The sequence below is a fragment of the Capricornis sumatraensis genome, chromosome 3 (genome assembly GCF_032405125.1).
Source record: "Capricornis sumatraensis isolate serow.1 chromosome 3, serow.2, whole genome shotgun sequence".
Taxonomy (NCBI): Eukaryota; Metazoa; Chordata; class Mammalia; order Artiodactyla; family Bovidae; genus Capricornis; species Capricornis sumatraensis.
Window position 1 is genome coordinate 22,267,844 of NC_091071.1, and position 19,536 is coordinate 22,287,379.

The 19,536-nt window shown below is 45.0% G+C and overlaps 1 protein-coding gene across 1 annotated transcript in view; it reads right to left on the minus strand.

The window, feature by feature from the left end:
• VWA3A (von Willebrand factor A domain containing 3A) overlaps window positions 1-19,536 on the minus strand; it is a 48,363-nt gene that overhangs the window by 20,957 nt on the left and 7,870 nt on the right. Inside the window, exons 6-16 of the mRNA XM_068968391.1 lie at window positions 16,834-16,932; window positions 14,714-14,820; window positions 12,441-12,566; window positions 12,038-12,146; window positions 11,760-11,825; window positions 9,305-9,430; window positions 6,378-6,513; window positions 6,166-6,269; window positions 4,709-4,789; window positions 3,843-3,937; window positions 1,781-1,900 (exon numbers count right to left, since the gene is read on the minus strand). Coding sequence (XP_068824492.1) covers window positions 1,781-1,900; window positions 3,843-3,937; window positions 4,709-4,789; window positions 6,166-6,269; window positions 6,378-6,513; window positions 9,305-9,430; window positions 11,760-11,825; window positions 12,038-12,146; window positions 12,441-12,566; window positions 14,714-14,820; window positions 16,834-16,932 — 1,169 coding nt within the window. The remainder of the gene's footprint in view (window positions 1-1,780; window positions 1,901-3,842; window positions 3,938-4,708; window positions 4,790-6,165; window positions 6,270-6,377; window positions 6,514-9,304; window positions 9,431-11,759; window positions 11,826-12,037; window positions 12,147-12,440; window positions 12,567-14,713; window positions 14,821-16,833; window positions 16,933-19,536) is intronic.

Here is a 19,536-nt window from a genome sequence, read left to right on the forward strand (position 1 = left end):
CCTTCACCTTGTAACTCAAGTGTCTCAAGATTATTATCTTGCTTAAAATCCTTCAATATCTATATGTCCTGCAGTATAAAAGCTCCTGTTTAAAGCCTCCATCAGCTGGTGTTTCCTTTCATTTCTGGGCCATCCAGTTCTCTCTCTCACCCTTTGTTCACACTCAACTACTCACACTGCAGGTCCCCCAAGGTTGTGCCACACATCACACCTCTGTGCTCTGCTCACGCTGCTCCTTGCACCAGAAGGCCCCTTCTCCACATTCCCCGTCTCTTCTCTGTGCCAGGAAACACCTGCTCTTTGTCAAGACTCAGCTAAGATTTCCTGACCTCACTCTTCCCAGGTGAATGAACTGACTCCGCCTTTGAGTCGATATGGGACTTGCGGTCCCATATCCTGCCTTCTACTTATTCCTTCAGAAAACATTTAATAGCATTTATATTTTAACATTTCTACTTCCTACTACTAGGTGATAAATTCCTTAAGGACAGGTATCATGTGTGTTAACTTCTATATCCCTAATGCCTAGCATACCTATAGTACATGGCAGCCTTTCAATAAAAGTTTGTTAAATGAATGAATGGGATGAGTGAATGAAAATCTTGTCCAAAATGCTTCTCTAAGCATTTTTCTGTAGAATTTATTAGGGAATGACTAGGCTCTGGTACAGTTTAATATATAATATTAAACTGCTGACTTAGTAGGTTTAGAATACTCCCTATATGATGTGAAGTTGTGTAAAAAAATAGATATATAACTACATATATTTAAATTATATATACTTTATAGATAAAAATATAAGTAACTATGTAGATAGACCTATAACTTAAATATTTATACTATTATATAGTCATATATAATTTAAACATATGTAGTAAAACTACATATTAAATATTTATCCTTTAAGTTAAATTTACTTATAGTTAAAATTTATATACATAATTATGTATAAAATACATAATTTAAATATATAGCTATATAGTATTAATTTATATTATATATACTTATATAAGGGCTTCCCAGGTGTTCCAGTGGTTAAAAATAACCCAACTGCCAATGCAGGAGACATAAGAGACATGGGTTCGATTCCTGGATCAGGAAGATCCCTTAGAGAAGGAAATGATGATCCATTCCAGTATTCTTGCCTGGAGAAGCCCATGGACAGAGAAGCCTGGTGGGTTACAGTCCATGGGGGTCCATAGGGTCTCAAAGAGTCAGACACAACTGCAGCTACTTAGCATGCAGCACGCACACTTACTTATATATAACTTAAACACATAGTTTTATATATAATGGAACCATGTAGTTTTATATATAAAGGTATAATTTAATTCAATATAGCTGTATGTAATCTATATGACATATAACTATATATAATAATAATATTGATAGATCTATGTACAATTAAATTTATAATTGGAATTCTTAATATTTAAAATATCGTGGCTTGCTGGAAATGAGGTAGGAGCCAAGCCTGGGGACCCTTCTTTTTCTCTTTTGTGTTTATCAGCTTGGGAGCCAAATGGGGCAACGGGCTGAGTTACTTTATCCTGGCTGATCAAACAGTGTGTTTTGGGGCTGCTTATCACCTTCAGCCCAGGGGGACCGTCCTACAACCATTTAATTATTCAATGCCCCAAACAAGATGGTTCAAATGAGATAAACGGACAGCCCTCCTGGGAGGCCGGCTGCCCATACATCTGTCGTCCTGCCAGAAGCCTCAGCCTGGCGATGGCGGCCAGTGCCCACGACCTCCCCACCAGGAGAAGCTGCTGCGTACGCAATGATGTTGAAGCAGTCCTTGTTGGACAGCTGCTCCTCCAGCAGGCGGCGCAGGGAGTGCTGGATATGAATAATGTACATGGAATTGGTCACGGAGATATCGAGCAGTATAACCACCCTAAAAAGAAACACAAGCTTTAAGAGGAGAACCGAATCTCTCAGATAATGTTTATTCTGTTCCATTTTACTATTTAACGTTTTTTCCAGGGGAGTTCTGCACGCCAAATTCACCCCTGGCCAAATCTTCTCCGTGGTTTGAGGTCAACACAGGCAGCAGCCTGAGGGTCATGGAACCTTTGCTGCAGGAAGGTCTATCATGGAATAAAGCCTCGTGGTGGACAGTTTAAGGGCAGGACTGCATATAATGATTTCATACATTTCCTTGTTTTAAATCACTAGCATTCGATACTACAGTAGATTGGGGTCTGTGAAGGGAAAACAAACAAGCTAAGCAAGTTAGATGGGGAATTAGGTATAACTGGGGCCTTTGGGGAAATGTATCTTTTTATTTTCTCTCTCTGTTTTAAGATCTCTTGCAATGGCAAAGGCAATGGCATCCTACTCCAGTACTCTTGCCTGGAAAATCCCATGGACAGAGGAGCCTGGTAGGCTGCAGTCCATGGGGTCGCTGAGAGTCGGACACGACGGAGCGACTTTGCTTTCACTTTTCACTTTCATGCGTTGGAGAAGGACATGGCAACCCACTTCAGTGTTCTTGCCTGGAGAATCCCAGGGACGGGGGTGCCTGGTGGGCTTCCGTCTATGGGGTCGAACAGAGTCGGACACGACTGAAGCGACTTAGCAGCAGCAGCAGCAACAGTGTTGAGCCTTCTCTTTAGATCTTATAGTCCTGTCTCCTCCCCTCATTCTCATTTTGAGACAGCTATGGATTAACAAAAGAAAACTCACCTGATATAGCATCAGAAGACCTTAGTTCAAGTCCCACTTTCTGTGGGGCCTTAGGCAAGTCACAGCACCTCTCTGATCCTTGCCATGCGTTTGTGTGTATGCTCAGTCATGTCTGACTCTTTGTGGCCCCATGGACTGTAGTCTGCCGGATTCCTCTGTCCATGGAACTCTCCATGCAAGAATACTGGAATGGGCTGCCATTTCCTATTCCAGGGGATCTTCCTGACTCAGGGATTGAACCTGAGTCTCTTGCATCTCCTGCATTAGCAGTCAGATTCTTTACTACTGCACCACCTTGGAAGCCTGTTCCTTGGCATATTTAACTATATAAACTATAATAAGACTCTTCAAGGGGTTGCTTTGAGAGTTAAAAAATAGAGCGGATGAATGGTATTACAAACTTCTAATATAAAATAAGTGGTAATGCATTAAGTAAGGTATGGAATGGTAATGATATAATAGATACCTACAGTTTTTTCCTACTCAGCATCCATTACCTCTGCTCAAAACAGCACCTTGATCTTTTTTTCTGGTGTGGGGGGGAATACCTTTGTCTGTAATGGTCCACTTGAGTTGAGTAGAGCTGACCCCAGCCCAAGCTTTAAAGTGGACGTTAGACCCCAGGCAATCAGAACATCAAATCCTCTTGGCACAAGTGGCTCACGGGTGGACCCATGCCCTAAACCCTGGAAGCGCTAAACTGGAAGGGAGGAAGTTGGGAACTTTGGGTGGCTATCTTGCTACCTAGAGGGGACAGCCTGCCTAAAAACAAAGCCAAGAAAGAGGAAAATGGAACTGAGGGTTGGAAAGAAATTCCTGACATGTATGAATCTCTGGATCAAGCCAGGCCTGAAGACAGCTACCAAATCTACTTTAGAATACAGTTACCTTAACCAGACTTCCCTGATTTGTTTCAATTTGCACTTAGTTTCTTTTGCTTTTTAACAAAGACTCCTGAGTGACACAGTGATGCTATTCTTGAGGTTGCAGTTAACGGTGGTGACTTTTCCCTCCAGGGGTTCTGCTGAGCCATATTGATCCTTAATCTAAATGATGGATTCTGACGCCACCAACAGGAAATTCATAAGCTGAATGAGTGCTGCGTCACACACGACACCATGAAGGACAAGAACACTACTGGAGGAAGTTACCTTTTTTCACAGACAGTACCCCAGATTCTTCTGCTGGCCAAGGAGAGCCACTCAATCCGTCTCTCATACATCCGCATCACTCTGCTGAGCTGTTTCTGCAAACTCATGGGTCATACACAGTCAGCACTGCACAGAGCATGTGGGGGAAGAGGGTGTACCCCACTTGGCTTCTGGGAATGGTGTGTCAAGGCCATGGGTATCCAGGCAGTACAAAAATGCCTCTAAAGCATGTACTAGGACTTCCCTTGTGGCCCAGAGGTTAAGAATCTGCCTGCCAATGCAGGGAACACCAGTTCGATACCTGGTGCAGAAAGATTCCACATGCCACAGGGCAACTAAACCCATGTGCTACAGCTACTGAGCCCTGACTCTGGAGCCCATGAGCCACAACCACTGAAGACTGTGCCCATGCTCTGCAAAAAGAGAAACCATTGCAATGAGAAGACCCAGCAATACAACTAGGGAGCAGCCCCTGCTTGCTGCACTAGAGAGAGCCCGTGCGCAGCAACAAAGACCCAGCATAGCCAAAAACAGATAGATAAATGAACGTTTGTTTAAAGAGAGAGAGAGATATAAGCCTGTACTCGTCTGTCACAAGCCTAGGAAGGGAAGAGTCAGAGTATTTCATTGCCTCAAATGGGGAGGAGGTAAATCTTGACCAAAAGGATTAGAGGTTTTTGTTTAAGGCATCCGGGTTCCTGCCTGGAGAGGAGGTGGAGAAAGCTCCAGAAGGGCCTGTGGGTGGAGCACAGTCTGTTTACAGGAGGGGGTTCTGTCACTGGCTTGGTGCCTCCACATTCCACGACACCTTCCTGCCATCCTCCTCCCCACACCCCACATTCTGACTGATGGGACCCAGCACTGACCTGGTACTCGTACAAGAAGGGCAAGTCCACATGAATATTCTTCACTGTCCCGTCATGCCATTCAAATTGCACCATTGCCTTCTGCATGCAGGTGTAGCCAGGAGGGGAGCAGGTGAACAGAAGCACAAGTGAGGAAGGATTTTGAGTTTAAATCGGTCACTGGGTTCTCCAAGTCAGATGCAAGAGAGGGAAATGGGCTCTTAACACATCTGCGGGTGGTTTGTGCCCCTCCCCATCACCAGGCTATTGCCTTGTCTGGAGCTGGCAGCTGAGGGACTTCAGGACACAGTCCCCTGAATGAACCAGGTCTGACCACAAGCCGGCTCCCTTCTCAGGAGGCTCTTCTGAACATCAGTGTCTTTATTACAAGGTATGGTTAGAAGTTTTGGTGATAGTAGAGTTGGAGATTTAAAACATACTATAGTCATAAGTTCTTAGATTTGGAAACCCACGTGGGAAACACACTTTGAAAATCAAATTTGTTCATTCTGTTCATTCATCCTCCATCAAGCTGTCATATCTGTATCTCTGTCTCTCCTTCCATCTAGTCATTCATCTATGGGCTGCCAGAACTAGACATCCCCTGTCTCTTTCCTTTCATTCTTCTGTCTTTTCACTGATCTTCTCTTCTCTGGCCTTGCCTCGCTGCCTGTGGGATCATAGTCCCCTGACCAGGGATTGGACCCATGCCCCTGTAATGGGAGTGCAGAGTCTCAACCACTGCACCACGGGGGAAGTCCCTCCACTGACTGATCCTTCTGTTCACCTCTTATGCTGTCCTTCCACTTCTCCACCCTTTATCCTTCATTTAATCTTGACTTTTATCCTTTCATCTTTTTGTTCTATCCTGTTATCTGTCCTTCCATCTGTTCATATTTCCATCCACCCATCCATTCTTTTACCTATTCATTTATCATTTCCATCGATCCACTCACTCAGCCTTTTCCTCCCTCTTTCCATCCTTCTGTCCACGCACGCAGACATTCCTTGACTGCTTACTTGTACTACATATAGGGGACAGAGTGTTGGGGAAGAGTTTTTTCTTTTATAGGGCTCCTACCGCGGTGGGCATTAGACATGTAACAAATACACACAAATGCGCATCACAGGAGCAATAGGAGAAGTCTGTATCAGGTAGAGCGAGGGTCCAGAGAGAGAGCGTGTTCTGAATGACGAGGAGGAAACCTTCATGGAGGGGGTGACCATGGTGCCCGATGTACCCCCTCTTTCCCCAATCTCCCAAGTTTCATTTTTTGTATCTTTGAAAAACAGCAGCTAGGGTAGATTTGATGAGAGTTCTAAAGTCCTGGGTGGAAAGCCTGCATCCCACTCCAAGCCCTCAGCTCCTGTTCCTTGGTCTCTGTCTCAAGACCTCTATTTCCCGAACATTTCAGAAAGGAAATACCACACGGGAGCTCCACGGCAAAGGTCTGGACAGAACTCTGAATCTGAGTTACCTCATGGATAGTTGATGATACTGTTTTCCGGAGAATAGGCACAAATTCCTCCACGGGAGAGAATGCATTGGGTGCCAGAACCTGATAAAGGCTTAGCTTCTTGGCTGTAAAAATAAATGGTGGGGTTTGAGGCGTGGCTCATGAAGCCCCGAAGGGTTCATGCCTTCGGTCAGTCGTCTGCATCTTGGGTTCTTCCCTCTCTGGGGATTTACCTTTCAGGCTATTGGTCTTCAGCCATTCTGCAGAAGTCATGTCCAAGTTTGGGAACTCAATCATGAGGGGATCCTCATGCTTTGGGGGTTTAGGCAAGAGACTCATGAGTGAACTCTTTGCAACCTCCGTGGAAATCTAAGTTGAAATGAAAAATCATCATTACATAATCATATTAGAGAGCTGAAAAGTCCACAGCCTTCCCCCACCCACCCAAGGGAGCATCTTAAAACACTGTGCTTAGTCTTTCAGTTGTGTCTGACTCTGTGACCCTGTGGGCTGTAGCCTGCCAGGTTCCTCTGTCTGTGGGGATTCTCCAGGCAAGAATACTGGAGTGTGTTGCCATGCCCTCTTCCAGGGGATCTTCCCAACCCAGGGATCGAACCCAGGTCTCCCACATTGCAGGCAGATTCTTTACTGTCTGAGCCACCAGGGAAGCCCAAGAATACTGGAGTGCGTAGCTTATCCCTTCCTTCTCCAGGGGATCTTCCTGACCCAGGAATTGAACTGGGGTCTCCTGCATTGCAGGCAGATTCTTTATCAGCTGAGCTACCAGGGAAGCTCTCTTAAAACATTACCTGTTAAATTACAGGCAGTTTTGCCTTTCCCTCCCATAGTCCCGTCCCTATCTTGAGAGATATGTGGAATTTCCAGGAGAAGACAGAGCTGTACCCAGCAACTCACTTCCTCTGTCATCTGTCCATCCTCCTAACCACTTCCCACCCTTACCATTTGAATCAGTACCACGGACTCCAAGATGACAAGTGGCCCTGCCATGGGCACAAAACATAAGCTCCAGGGAACTAAAAAGCAACTCCTGTACCAAATCATTTAGGGAGTCCTGATCTAGCCTAGATTCCCTTGCCCACATTTACAACTGAAAACCTGAGGTTCTGAGAGGTTAAGTCACATAGCTTGTGTATGAGGAAAGCGCAAAATAGCAATTTCCAAACTTCAGACATTTGAGAACCACCTTCATGAAATTTGCTATATCTGAGTACCACCGTACTGTTATTTGTTGTTGTTGTTGTTTAGTCACTAAGTCATGTCCAACTCTTTTGTGACCCCATGGGCTGTAGCCCACCAGGCCCCTCTGTCCATGGGATTTCCCAAGGAAGAATACTGGAGTGGGTTGCCATTTTCCACTCTAGGGAATCTTCCCAACTCAGGGATTAAACTCGTGTCTCCTGCATTTACATGTGGATTCTTTACCACTAAGCCACCAGGGAAGCCCTATATTGTTATTTACTCAATATTTTAAAAAATCAAACAAGTAACACTGTCTTTTTAATTATTAATTTCACTAACATTAATTGAAATTAATATCAATTTCAATTTTGATTTTAATGGACCCCTTTTTGTACTTAATTATATGTGTGTGTGTGTATATATATATATATATATATATATATATACACACTTTGTTTGTTTTTGGCCATGCCTTACAGAATGTGGGATCTTAGTTCTCCAACCAGGGATCGAATCTGGGCTCTTGTAGTGAACGCACCAAGTCCGAAACATTGAAACTGTCAGAGAATTCCTGGTACTTAAATAATTTCAGAAAGCTCTATTTCTATCATAATGAGCTAGTTTTAAATATAAGACATTTAAAAGAATGTTAATCTGCATATCACCTTATCATTATTTTGCAGACTACAAGTAGTATATGCATTTCATTTTGGGAAACTCCTGGCAAGATTCTGACATCAAGCAGACCTGAGTTCAATCGAGACTAATTAGCTTTTATCTCTGCGGTCTCAGGCAAATTATTTAAACTCAACTTCTGTTTTCTCATCTGTAAAATAACATATCTGCTGGAGACCATTGCTGTAAGATAAAATAAGGCATGTTAAAAGATTAAGCCTTGTGCCTATCTTAAGTGCCTATACACTCAGCAAATGAAAACCATTAATTATTGTTATTGTTTATAGATAATCACATGGTCCCGGAGGCTGTGGAGTTTGAGAAGACTCTTGAGAGTCTCTTGGAGTGCAAGGAGACCAAACCAGTCAATCCTAAAGGAAATCAGTCCTGAATACTCATTGGAAGGACTGATGCTGAATCTGAAACTCCAATACTTTGGCCACCTGATGAGAAGAACTGACTCACTGGAAAAGACCCTGATGCTGGGAAAGATTGAAGGCAGGAGGACAAGGGGACAACAGAGGATGAGAGATCATCGACTGGATGAACATGAGTTTGACCAAGGTCTGGGAGTTGGTGAAGGACAGGGAAGCCTGGCATGCCACAGTTCACGGAGTTGGACACGACTGAGCGACTGAACTGAACTGACAGGTAATCAATAGAAGAGCTGAAACTAAAATTCAAGACCTCAGTCTAAGTGCTGTGTTTCTTTCACGACAGCTAGCCAGGTCAAAACGTTTGGTATCCCAAGTCCATACCTTCACTCTGTGATGCTATAGAAGCGTTTCCAGTTCTCTTCTGTCCACAGCTAAGTTGTCTGTGCTGTCTAAACAGAGCACAGCTTTTATGGCGCTTTTGTCCATAAACTTTCTGAGTTATTCTGCTGATAAATTAAACGCCCTCAAGCAGGGCCTTTGCCCCGAATGAATGAGATGCTGGTGAGAAGATGTCTCCAGACCTCCTACCCTGTGTAGCTGAGGTTTTCATCATTCTCCAAACTGGGGGGAAGGGAGGGCCAGTGTTTAAGTGGAAGGGGTGGCAGAGGCCTGATAGCCTTTCTCTGAAATACATTTTTTTTTTCCAGTTAGATAATCCACCAGGATCCTTCCAGCAGAGGCTGTGGCAGTTCAGAGCTGTGGGGGCTGCGAGGGGGCAGGGCCTCGCCTTACTCCACGTTTGGGGGCCTGGCAGCCACGCCCTTGAGTGACAGGTGAGACGCGAGAGAGCATGGTGAGGCCAGCTGCGCGCCTCCTGGAAGGTCTGAGCTCTGGCTCTCAGCACCTACCTCCTGCATCACGCCGGTGGACTTCTCACAGGGGGCGTCGGGGTGCAGGGCTTGCATGTGGTCCCGGAGGCTCTCGGCCTTTTGGATTTCTGCCAGGAGCTCATCTACCTCCCGGCTGCTGCAGACCTGGGGGTGGTGGGGACAATCAGTCACCGAGTAGCCACCTGGTTACCGGCAGTGGCCAAGGTGGGAAAGGGCAGGCCGCCACATGAATCCCTAGGGCGGAGTGGCATGCTCTTCAAAGCGGACGTTATAAACAGGATCCATGTGCAGGACAGAACCTGCCAATGCCTGTTCCATTTCTACATTATTGGCTTGCAGTGTTTTAAATAGTTGAAGATGTGAAGAAACACTCTATACCCTCCCCTAGCTATAATAATGATTATTAAAGGACTATAACAAGTGTTGGTGAACACTAGAGAACTGGAACTTGAGGGGTGCAGGTGGAACCATAAAATGGTGCAGCTGCTGTGGAGAACAGTTTGGTGGCTCCTCAAAAAATTAAACAGAATTACTACATGACCTAGCATTTCTACTCCTAGCTATGTATCTATAATAATTGAAAACAGGGACTCAGATACTTATCCACCAATAATCATACCAGTTCATAGCAGTTCAAATATCCATTGACTGATGAATGGATAAACAAGAGGTAGTATATTCAGAAAATGGAATATTATTCAACCATAAAAAGAATGAAGTTCTGATACATGTTAGAACACAGATGCATCTTGAAAACATGATGCTGAGTGAAAAAAAGATGGACACGAAATATCCACAATGGGTAAATCCCGAGAGATGGAAAGCAGATTGACAATGAGCTGGGGCTGCAGGGAAGGGGGAATGGGGAGTACTTGTTTTAAGGGTACAGAGTTTCCTTTTGGGGAGTTGGAAATGTTTTGGAGCTAAATAAAGGTGGTGGTTACACAACACTGTGAGTATAAAAAGTGCCACTGTTGTTCACTTTATTTATGAGAATTTTCTCAATTTTAAAATATTTATTTATTTATTTGGCTGCTCTGGGTCTTAGTTGTGGTATGCTGGATCTAGCTCCCTGATCAGAGATCAAACGCAGGCCCCCTGCATTGGGAGCATGGCGTGTTAGCCACTGGACCACCAGGGAAGTCCCTCAATTTTTAAAAAATGAAAGGAAATCACACACACACACAAATCCAGATTTCTGGCTCTTGTTGGAAAATCAGAAGACTGGTAACACTGGGGGTCACTCCTGCAGAACAAATAAATAACGGGCTAGAGCTGAGCAGAGGCGTCTCATTCACTGGGGCAAGCGCTGTTTTGTTCATCACACTCCTCACCACTCTCTGCTGTGTTCTCATCAGATTCAGTTGTAATTTTTTGTCATCTTTGCACTGTTGTTTTGCTCATAATAAAGAAAACAATGAAATTTGTTTTACCCATACCTCCATCGAGAGTGGGAAAACAACAACTAAGCCAACAGGTTCACAGGTTTTTAAGAGAAAATATTTCTTAAACCAGCCAGTTTCACTCACTCACCCATAGTATCTTCCTAGCCTTGGAGTATGTCACTCCTACAGAGTCTGGCCAGTGAGGTAACAAGGGGTTTTGCCCAAGGAAAATGTTGCCTGACCTAGACTTTGTAACACTAGGACATACTTGTGAGATGCAAACATTCATTTACTCTAGGCAGTTAGTAGTTAGCAGGCAAGGCACAGCCTGTAGCTCAACAGACAGCTGGATTCTCAATCTGCCATATGGATTTACGCACACATTTTCTGTCATCTCCATTACAGACACAGAGTGTGTGACGTCATGATTAACTGAGACAAGGACTAATGGATGGATTGGTACAGAATTAACTTGCTCATTCAGAATTGATTGCTGTGTGTCTCTTGCAGTAAATGGGGTCTACCTAGGAGAGAGAACTGAAGCAACTGCTTCAGACTCAGAGCTTTGGTGGGAGCAGAGGTGGGGTGGGGCCCATGTTGATGGCAACTGGGTAGGAATTCAGAATTCTGTCAGCATGCAACCAGCTCACTGTGTGCATGCTCAGTTGCTCAGATGTGTCCAACTCTGCGACCTTATGGACTGTAGCCTGCCAGGCTCCTCTGTCCATGGGATTCTCCAGGCAAGAATACTGAAGTGGGTTGTCATTTCCTCCTCCAGTGGATCTTGCTGATCCAGGGATTGAACCCATGTCTCCTGTGTTTGCAGGCAAATTCTTTACCACTGAGTGATCTGAGTAGCCCAATCAACTCATCATACACCCTGACAAAAGAATCTCTTGTGACTTTTTGTTGTTTCTATTCTTCCCACATTCTCTTTTTAATCTGATTTTACTTGAGTAAACCCATTGAGTTGGGGAGAAGGGAAGCATGTACACACAAAGAATCTTTCTGGCCCAGATTCCCCAGGCACAACCTTGGAAGCCGGCAGGGATAGGAGGAGGGAGCAGTGTGTTGGCCCAAGAGCTTACCTCTGTCTCTGGGCTGTAGCAGTGATAGTAGCCCCCAAAAGCTTCCACAAGGTTCTTCAGAACAGCCTGTGGGGATGGAGACAGAGTCAGCCCTCCCTAGGGCAATGCCGCTAGTCTTACAAGCTTTTTCCTTGTCTGAGCCTCCCAACTGGGCTGACCAATGGGAGAAATAGATATAAGGAGAGTTGTATTTTGATCCACAACTTGGGGGCCTCAAAGGCTGGCCCAGCTCACTATCGCCAATCCAAGGGAAGCCTTGAAGATTCTTGGGTACTTACAGGTGGCACCTGATCATCACATTTGTAGGTGATGATGTGGGTAATGAGATCCCTTCCCAATGTAGACTGTTGGATGTAATCAGACAGGATTTCAGAAGGCTGATCTGGGCTGGGAAGAAGAAGGAAGAAGAGAAGGAGGCACTCCAGCAAGATGGTAATTCCCAAAGAACCTCTACCAAATCACCTGTGTCCCAGGTCACCTGTGTTAAGATGCAGGGCATAGTGGGCCTCAGGCTTGGCCTGTCTGGCCCCCTGCCATAAAAATCTGTAGATGAATGCCCTGGAAACACAGCCCTCTCTCAAGAGTATGTGAAGAGTCACGCTTGATGGTCTTTTCTCTAACATTGGTTTGGTTCTCCAATCACTTCCTGGGTCTGTTATCAGCTTAGAAAAGGAGGCCTACCAGCTTCCCATGATGGTCACCAGAGAATTCAGCCCCTTCAGAACGAAGACTTTCTTCAGGGCTTGTAGCAGATTGCTGCCTCTGTCCGGCTTCAGTTTTTTCACCCAAAGCTTGAGTTCCTGGAGACTAGGCAAAATGATAAAACCTAATGACGGTACTCATACTAGGGACCAGGCCCAGGACAAACACGGGCTGGTGTGAGCCTAACAATAATTCTTTGAGATGGATACCTTATTCCCATTTTATAGATGAGGAAACTGAGACTCAGAGTTAGGACTTGCCCAAGGGGATACTGTAAGCAACTGGAAACACTGAGACTTCAATCCAGGTGTGACTCAAGGGCCTGAATTTCTAGGCGACTCTGCTACGTGGGGTCTGGGACCTAGCTCCTTTCCCCTCCAACTCTTCTGGAGGCAGATCTCAGCCTGAAACATGGGGTTAATCCCCAACCTAAAGAGTCTTGAAGAGAAGACACTACAGCTGTGTGGCTACATCCCACATGGGTTGGAATACACACTACTGGCAATAGGGGAATGACTCAACACAGAGCTCTCCTGGTTCACTGTCTCACATGGAACTAGTGAGACGGCTCTGGTCTTGCCATTTCTCTTTCATTCTGACACCCACCCCCCAAAAAACCCCCTCAGCTCATTGCCAGTAAGTCTTTTTCATTATTGTAACGGTTGATTTTCCCTTTTTAACAAAGAGAACAAATCCCAGGCCTGGCGCCATCTCTAGTCAATAGGTTTCAAGCTGGAATTTAATCTTACTGTTTTGTCTGCTTTCATTCTATTTATTTTTTATAGCAACTTTCTAATTATGCCAAGTGATACAGGCTTCTCAGTTATGGCATTGATAGTTTCATTCAGAATAAATATTGGGTTATTTTTAAAATCAATAGTAGTACAAGTTGCACAGAGTAAATAATAGTACAAGTGGCAGGGATGTGACAAAAATCACAAGGGAAATCCAGGAATAATTGCAGTTGAGGAACTGTTGGCTAGATGGTCTCAAGGTGACTTCCAGGTCTGACATCCTGGAGCTTTGAGGTTGAAATCACCATTAAAAAATAAACAAACAAACAATCTTATCTGCTGAGTGCCTTCCCCATGCCAAGCACTTCCCATGCCAACAACTCTGTGAGAAGCAGGTATCCTCACCTTATTCTGCTAATGAGAGAGTTAAAGGATGAGTCAGGATCCCCCAGTAACTGTCAGAGCTGGGATTCAAAGCCTATGCTGCCTGAACGGGCGCTTCTCTACCCAGAAGGGCACCCCTCTGTGGCCAGTGCTGGACAAGGGAACCTCCGTTCCAGAAACCTAAGCATGTGGCTTTCCCTGGGACCTGCTCTGTGCTTTGGAATCCAGTCCTGACTACCATTTCAGAAATGTTCCCTAACCTGAGTCTCACTTTGCTTGTCAGCAAAATTGGGATAGTAATCCTATTCCATGTGTTGGCTATAAATATTGAGTAAGAGAGTACATGCGAAGTGCCAAGCATGATGGATAATCAAGGCTATTCTCTTCCTGGAAAAGAGATGTCTACTTTTAAGCATAAGTTAGTAGAAATTCTTAGTCATTTAGTTCCATTTTAGTTGTTAAGTTGCGTCTGATTCTTTGAGACCCCGTGGACTGTAGCCCACCAGACCACTCTGTCCATGGGATTTCCTAGGCAAGAATGCTGGAGTGGGTTGCTATTTCCTTCTCCAGGGAATCTTGCCAATCCAGGGATAGAACCCAAGTCTCCTGCATTGGCAGGTGGATTCTTTACCACTGAGCCACCTGGGAAGCACAAAACTGTGGAATTGTAGGTAGCTATTAAAAAGAAAGAGGTTGATCTCTACATACTGAGAGAAAATTAGATGCAAAGCCAAGATGAAAAAAAGTGTAATGTTCTCTTGATTATGTTTAAATAAATGAGGATAAACACACAGATGCATATATGTGCAAAGACTGTGGAAGTAGATTGAAGAAACTATTATTGGGAGGTGAGGGAGGGGGAACTATACTGCAATTTCTAAAAATCAGAATGTATCATTTTCATACTAATAAAACTATCTTTATTAGATTTATGGATAGAAATGGTATCTGGTCTTTTCATTTTGTGGTGCTCGTGGGGTGATGACTTTTCCAAAAGTTATTGGCTCCCTGTGTTTCTGTTTTGGTGAACTGTCTCACTTATTTTGCACTTTAATCATTTGATAAAGACATTAACACTTTTAGGGAGGAAAATGACCAGGTAAACACCCAGGCCAAGGCCAGGCAATCACTTACCTGGAGGTGCTGACTTCTGTTGGGTTGGGCCAGAGGGCACTGGTGGTGGCACCGAAGGACAGGATGTACAGCTTCTCTTTGTGGCTCAGCTGCTCGTCAATGAGGTTCTGGTAGGCAAGAGGACATCAGTGGCTCCCAGAGTCATATGGAGCTTGCCTTCACCTCTCATGCTGTGGTTGAGATGCGAACTGTGCTGAAACAGGTTCGCTTAAGACTCAGCTTAGCAGCCCCAAGTTGACATTTGTTTGCTGCCCCTGGGGTCACAGGGGTCTAGGTGGAGCACCCCAGCTGCCCATCCCAGCTTGTCCTTGGCTGTGCATGGTCAGGGTAGGGCCTGGGTGGTCAGCCAGTTCCAGAGATTGGCTTTCACTCCCACTGACTGCAGACCCAAGATCTCTTCTGGAGCAACTGCTGCACACTTGGGTCATGGGTGTGGTTGGGATGAGCACCCACTTCAGCATGTGCAATGGCTGAACCATTTACACGTGGCACCCAGGGAGGAGCACAGAGGTGGGGGGGCAGTGGTTGCTGTGAATTGGTGATGGAGTGATGGGTGCAGGGCCAGCTATTGGGTGTTCTCAGGCTCAGCCTGGTGAGTATCCAACAGAAAGATAACTCTTCCCTCTCCTTCCCAGTGAGAGAGCTTATTCTTAGGTACACTGATAAGGAGACCAGGGTCCTCGAGGAGGAGGAAGGGACAAACTTTTTTTTCTACATTCTCTCATCTTAGTCACATAAGACTTTTCTCCCCTGAAACTCTGCATTGTTATGACAACAATCTATTTCGCCTAAGACTAACTTTCTTTAAGCCTAAAGCTAATGATTGCACAACAAAACAACACATCTTGCTCAAGGGTATGTTTTTCCTTAAGCTCTGTGCTAAAGATTATATAACAACAATGTATCTTGCTCAAGGGCATGTTTCTCCTTCTTAACAAAAACTTCCCGACTAATCCTGCTGTCTTAAGATGTATGTTGTGGGAGTGGGCCTGGTAAGACTTTTACAACCTTGAGATACTCTTTTGATCTATTGTTGGTAACCAAATGAAAGAGTATATAAAGCCCCACCCAAACTAGTGGGGCACTCTCTGTCCCCTTCTGATGTCTATGTCAGAAGCTTTCTCTGTCCCATCTTCACTGTAATAAAACAAAGCTCTGAGTGACTGAAGCTAAGTCTTTGGTCCCAAAGAGAAATTTTCTCCTTCGGAGATCACAAATCCAACACCGTTCACCATAAGCTATCATCGGCCACCTAGAAACATTACCTGTTACCACCAACATGAGCTCTGCATTGATTAATACTGAACCAGGCCACCAGGGGTATCTCTGGAAGCTGGGCCCTGGGGATGTTGCGAAGGGCAATCTACACTGACACTGGTTCCCTGACACCTGCTGAGACCAGGAACAGGGACAGGTCTGGAAACTGGCCCATCTTGATCCCTCTGTAGGATTCTGGGACCAGCTACTGCTGCGCAGGTCTCATTCAAAGCTTAGAGGTTCCTCTAAGAAAACAGACCCTCCACATCACTTCTCAGAGACTACAGGGGCTTTTGTCGATGCCAGACTCTTGTACTGAGTGCTTCATTTGCTCGGGCTCCTTTTGTCCTCTCGCGACCGTGTGAGGTGGTGAGAGTCATCGCCCTGTTTCACAGATGAGATAACAGAGTCACACAGCCCAGAAGTGGTGGAGGTGCCTGGGATTTGGCCCTAGAGCTCTTAGCTTCTCAGTTACGACCAAAGCAACCAGGATCGCTCCTCATCATGAAGAGGCTAAAAGACTGTGCTGGAGTTGGTCCAACTGATCCCCACCTCCACAACCTCTTTCCAGGGAGCACAGGCTGTTGAGACAGTCAAGTTGGTAGGGACTGCCACAGCGTGAATACTAGAGGCTCACACTGCAACTGAGAATGACTCTGAGGCTGCGTTTCGCAGAACTCAGCATATTTTTTTAACTGTAGGTGCTAATTAAGTGTGAACTGTTCGTTGTGAAACACTCCATTTTGCACTTGCTATCAACAAAGCCATTAGCAAGCTCACAAGGGAGGGTGGGGAGGAACTAGGGATAGAGGGTGGGGAGGAGGTGGTGGTTCCAGGTACTTCTTTGTGCCAGAGAGACTTACCATGAGGTCATTTTGGAACTCCTCTTTCTGAGGGTCACTGCTGACAGCTGCCACGTCAATGAGAATGCCAACTCTGGCCCCCTTGATGAGGCCAAATGCCTAAAATCAGAGAGGGCATGCAGAACAACCAGCGCAGCTCTGTGCTTCTGCAAACCTTTCATTGGGCAGCTTGTTGAAGCAGAAATTCAAGCACACTCCAGCCTCAACAAGAGGCCACACAAGGAAGACCCATTTTGTAGAGGAGAGCGCAAAAACTAGGTGTCTTGGTTTCAGTTTGGGGCATTATCTGCTTCTATTTGTGACAACTTATTTAAAGTTTTTTCCCCTTAATACTTACTGTCCACTTTTATAAAGTAATTTGTGTTCATTAAAGAAAGTTTGGAGACTGGAGAAAAGCAGCCTTTGTAAGATAGTTTAACATCTAATTATATCAGCTTATCTTATTTCATTTCTCTATATCCTTATTTATTTTCTGCCTATTCTACCAATCAAAAGCAGATGTGTTTAGTTCTCTAGCTGCAGTGGTATTTCTGTGAATTTCTAATTATGTTTCTAACAGCTATTTCTAGCTACATGTCAATGCTGTTTGATTCACCTCGTAACTGTTCTTCCTGTTATAGCTGCATTGTGAATTGGAATTTTCATTCATATGAAATTGATAGTTCTCTAGGGCAGTAGGTTCCACTGGATGCTTGCCTTAAATCTTGCTTTATTGGATATCTAAGTTATTGTTCCTCTTTAAACCTGTTACATACTTAGTTTTCCCCAACTCAGTAAATGGCATTTAACATTCACCTAGGCACTCTGGCCCTAAACTTATCCGATCCATCAGCAAATCCTGCCAGTTCTGCCTCCAAACCATACCCTGAATCCATCAGTTCTCATCCCATCTCCAAACCTGACCCTTGGATCTAAGCCACCATCATTTCCGCCTAGATTTTGTTTTCTATGGTCAATTTATGACGCATACAGAGTGATCTTTTTGAAACTGAAGTCAGATCATGTCACTCCCCTGCTTAAAATGCTCATCTTTGGAATAAAATCTGAACTCAGCAAGGTCTTCTTGATCTGTGCCTGCCCCTAACCCCATCTGCTCTCCAAATGCTCACTCTGGGCTCTTGAGACAAAGTCAAGAGCTGCATGGGCCTGCTTGCTGCTTCTGGAACAGGTCAAATATGTTCCTGTCTCAGGGCCTTAGCATTAGCTGTTTCTTCTGCTTGGAACCTTCTCCCTCAATCTCAACATCACTCCCTCCCTCCCTTTAGGTGTCTGTTCAAATGTCTCCTCTTGGACTATCCTATTATTTAAACATCCCTGCTTCTATCCCTCCCTCTCATCCCTCGTCCTGCTTTGTTTTTCTTTATAGCACCATCACAAACTAACTTTGTATGCGATTTGTCCTCTCCCCCGGACCATAAATTCCATGAAAGTGGGAGCTTTGTACTAGTCATGTTTGAATCCCCAGTCCTGGAAAAAGTGTCTGATATGCTGTAATCACTCAAACAATATTTGTTCATCTAAAAACAGATGAAGTATGAAGCTTCCCAGGACATTGCCAATTTTCAGGGGCCAGAAGGAGTTCAAATTTGGGGCCAGTTCTATCCCTTAAAATTTTGAGAAAGCTGACTTTAGAACTTTAATAATTAACAAACATATTCCCTTAAACCTAGCCATTGAAATTCCAGAAATTTATCCCAGAGAAAAAACTGGAAGGGTACATGAGAGGGAACTGGAACCCAGTGATGCCAGATAGCCCTAAGTTTTTTCAAGAGAAGACTGAAAGTAGACATAAAAGGGAAATAGCAGGATTTAAAAATCTTGACAACTAATTTAAACAATATTTAAAACTACTGAGGCCAGGAAAAACAAGGTTGTAGGGCCAGATTTGCCTGCAAGCTACTAGTTTATAACCCCTGCCTTTATCCTCTGCAGACATGGAAACAGACACCCAAGGAAGTGTGGTTTTGGGGACAGCAGAGTCCAGAACTGGGTCCAGTGATGGACTATGCATCACGTCAGGCGCGGAAGCACCCAGAAGACTCATGAGTTCACTTACAAGTGATTGCTCCCCTGGAATCCAACTGGGGCTTATTTCCTTGGCTCCTCAATAACTCCATCAGAAAAGGATAAGGGGAAGAAGGACCCAACCAGCAATCCCTGCGCCTCTGTCGAACGTGCCAGGACAAGTGTGATGGGCGTAGCTAGGTGAGAGAGCTGCGTTCCCTGAACTGATGTTTACGGAGGAGGTGAGGCTGTCGTCCCTCTCTGCCTGTGTTACCGCGACCGACCAGAGGGGGCGTGCTACAGCTGGAGATGTGCATCTGTTGACCTGTCTTAAGCGAGAGAAGAGGGCTCTGGATCTGAGATGTAGACTACACCCTGGAATCGGCTCAGGCAGCTAGCCTTAGCACTGTATTGTCACCTACTGGGCTTGTGTACAGGTGGGGGTTGGGGTTGGGGAGCATGAATTTCAGCACTCACCTATCTCAGGCTTTAAAACAAGAGTTTGGGATTGGACTTCCCTGGTGGTCCAGTGGTTAGGAATCTGCCTACCAAGACAGGGGACTTGGGTTCAATCCCTGGTGTGGGAAGATTTCACATGCTGCGGGGCAATTAAGCCTGTGCACCACAATTACTGAAATCCACAACAGCAACTACTGAAGTCTGCAATAAGAGAAGCTTACATACTGCAACTCAAGAATA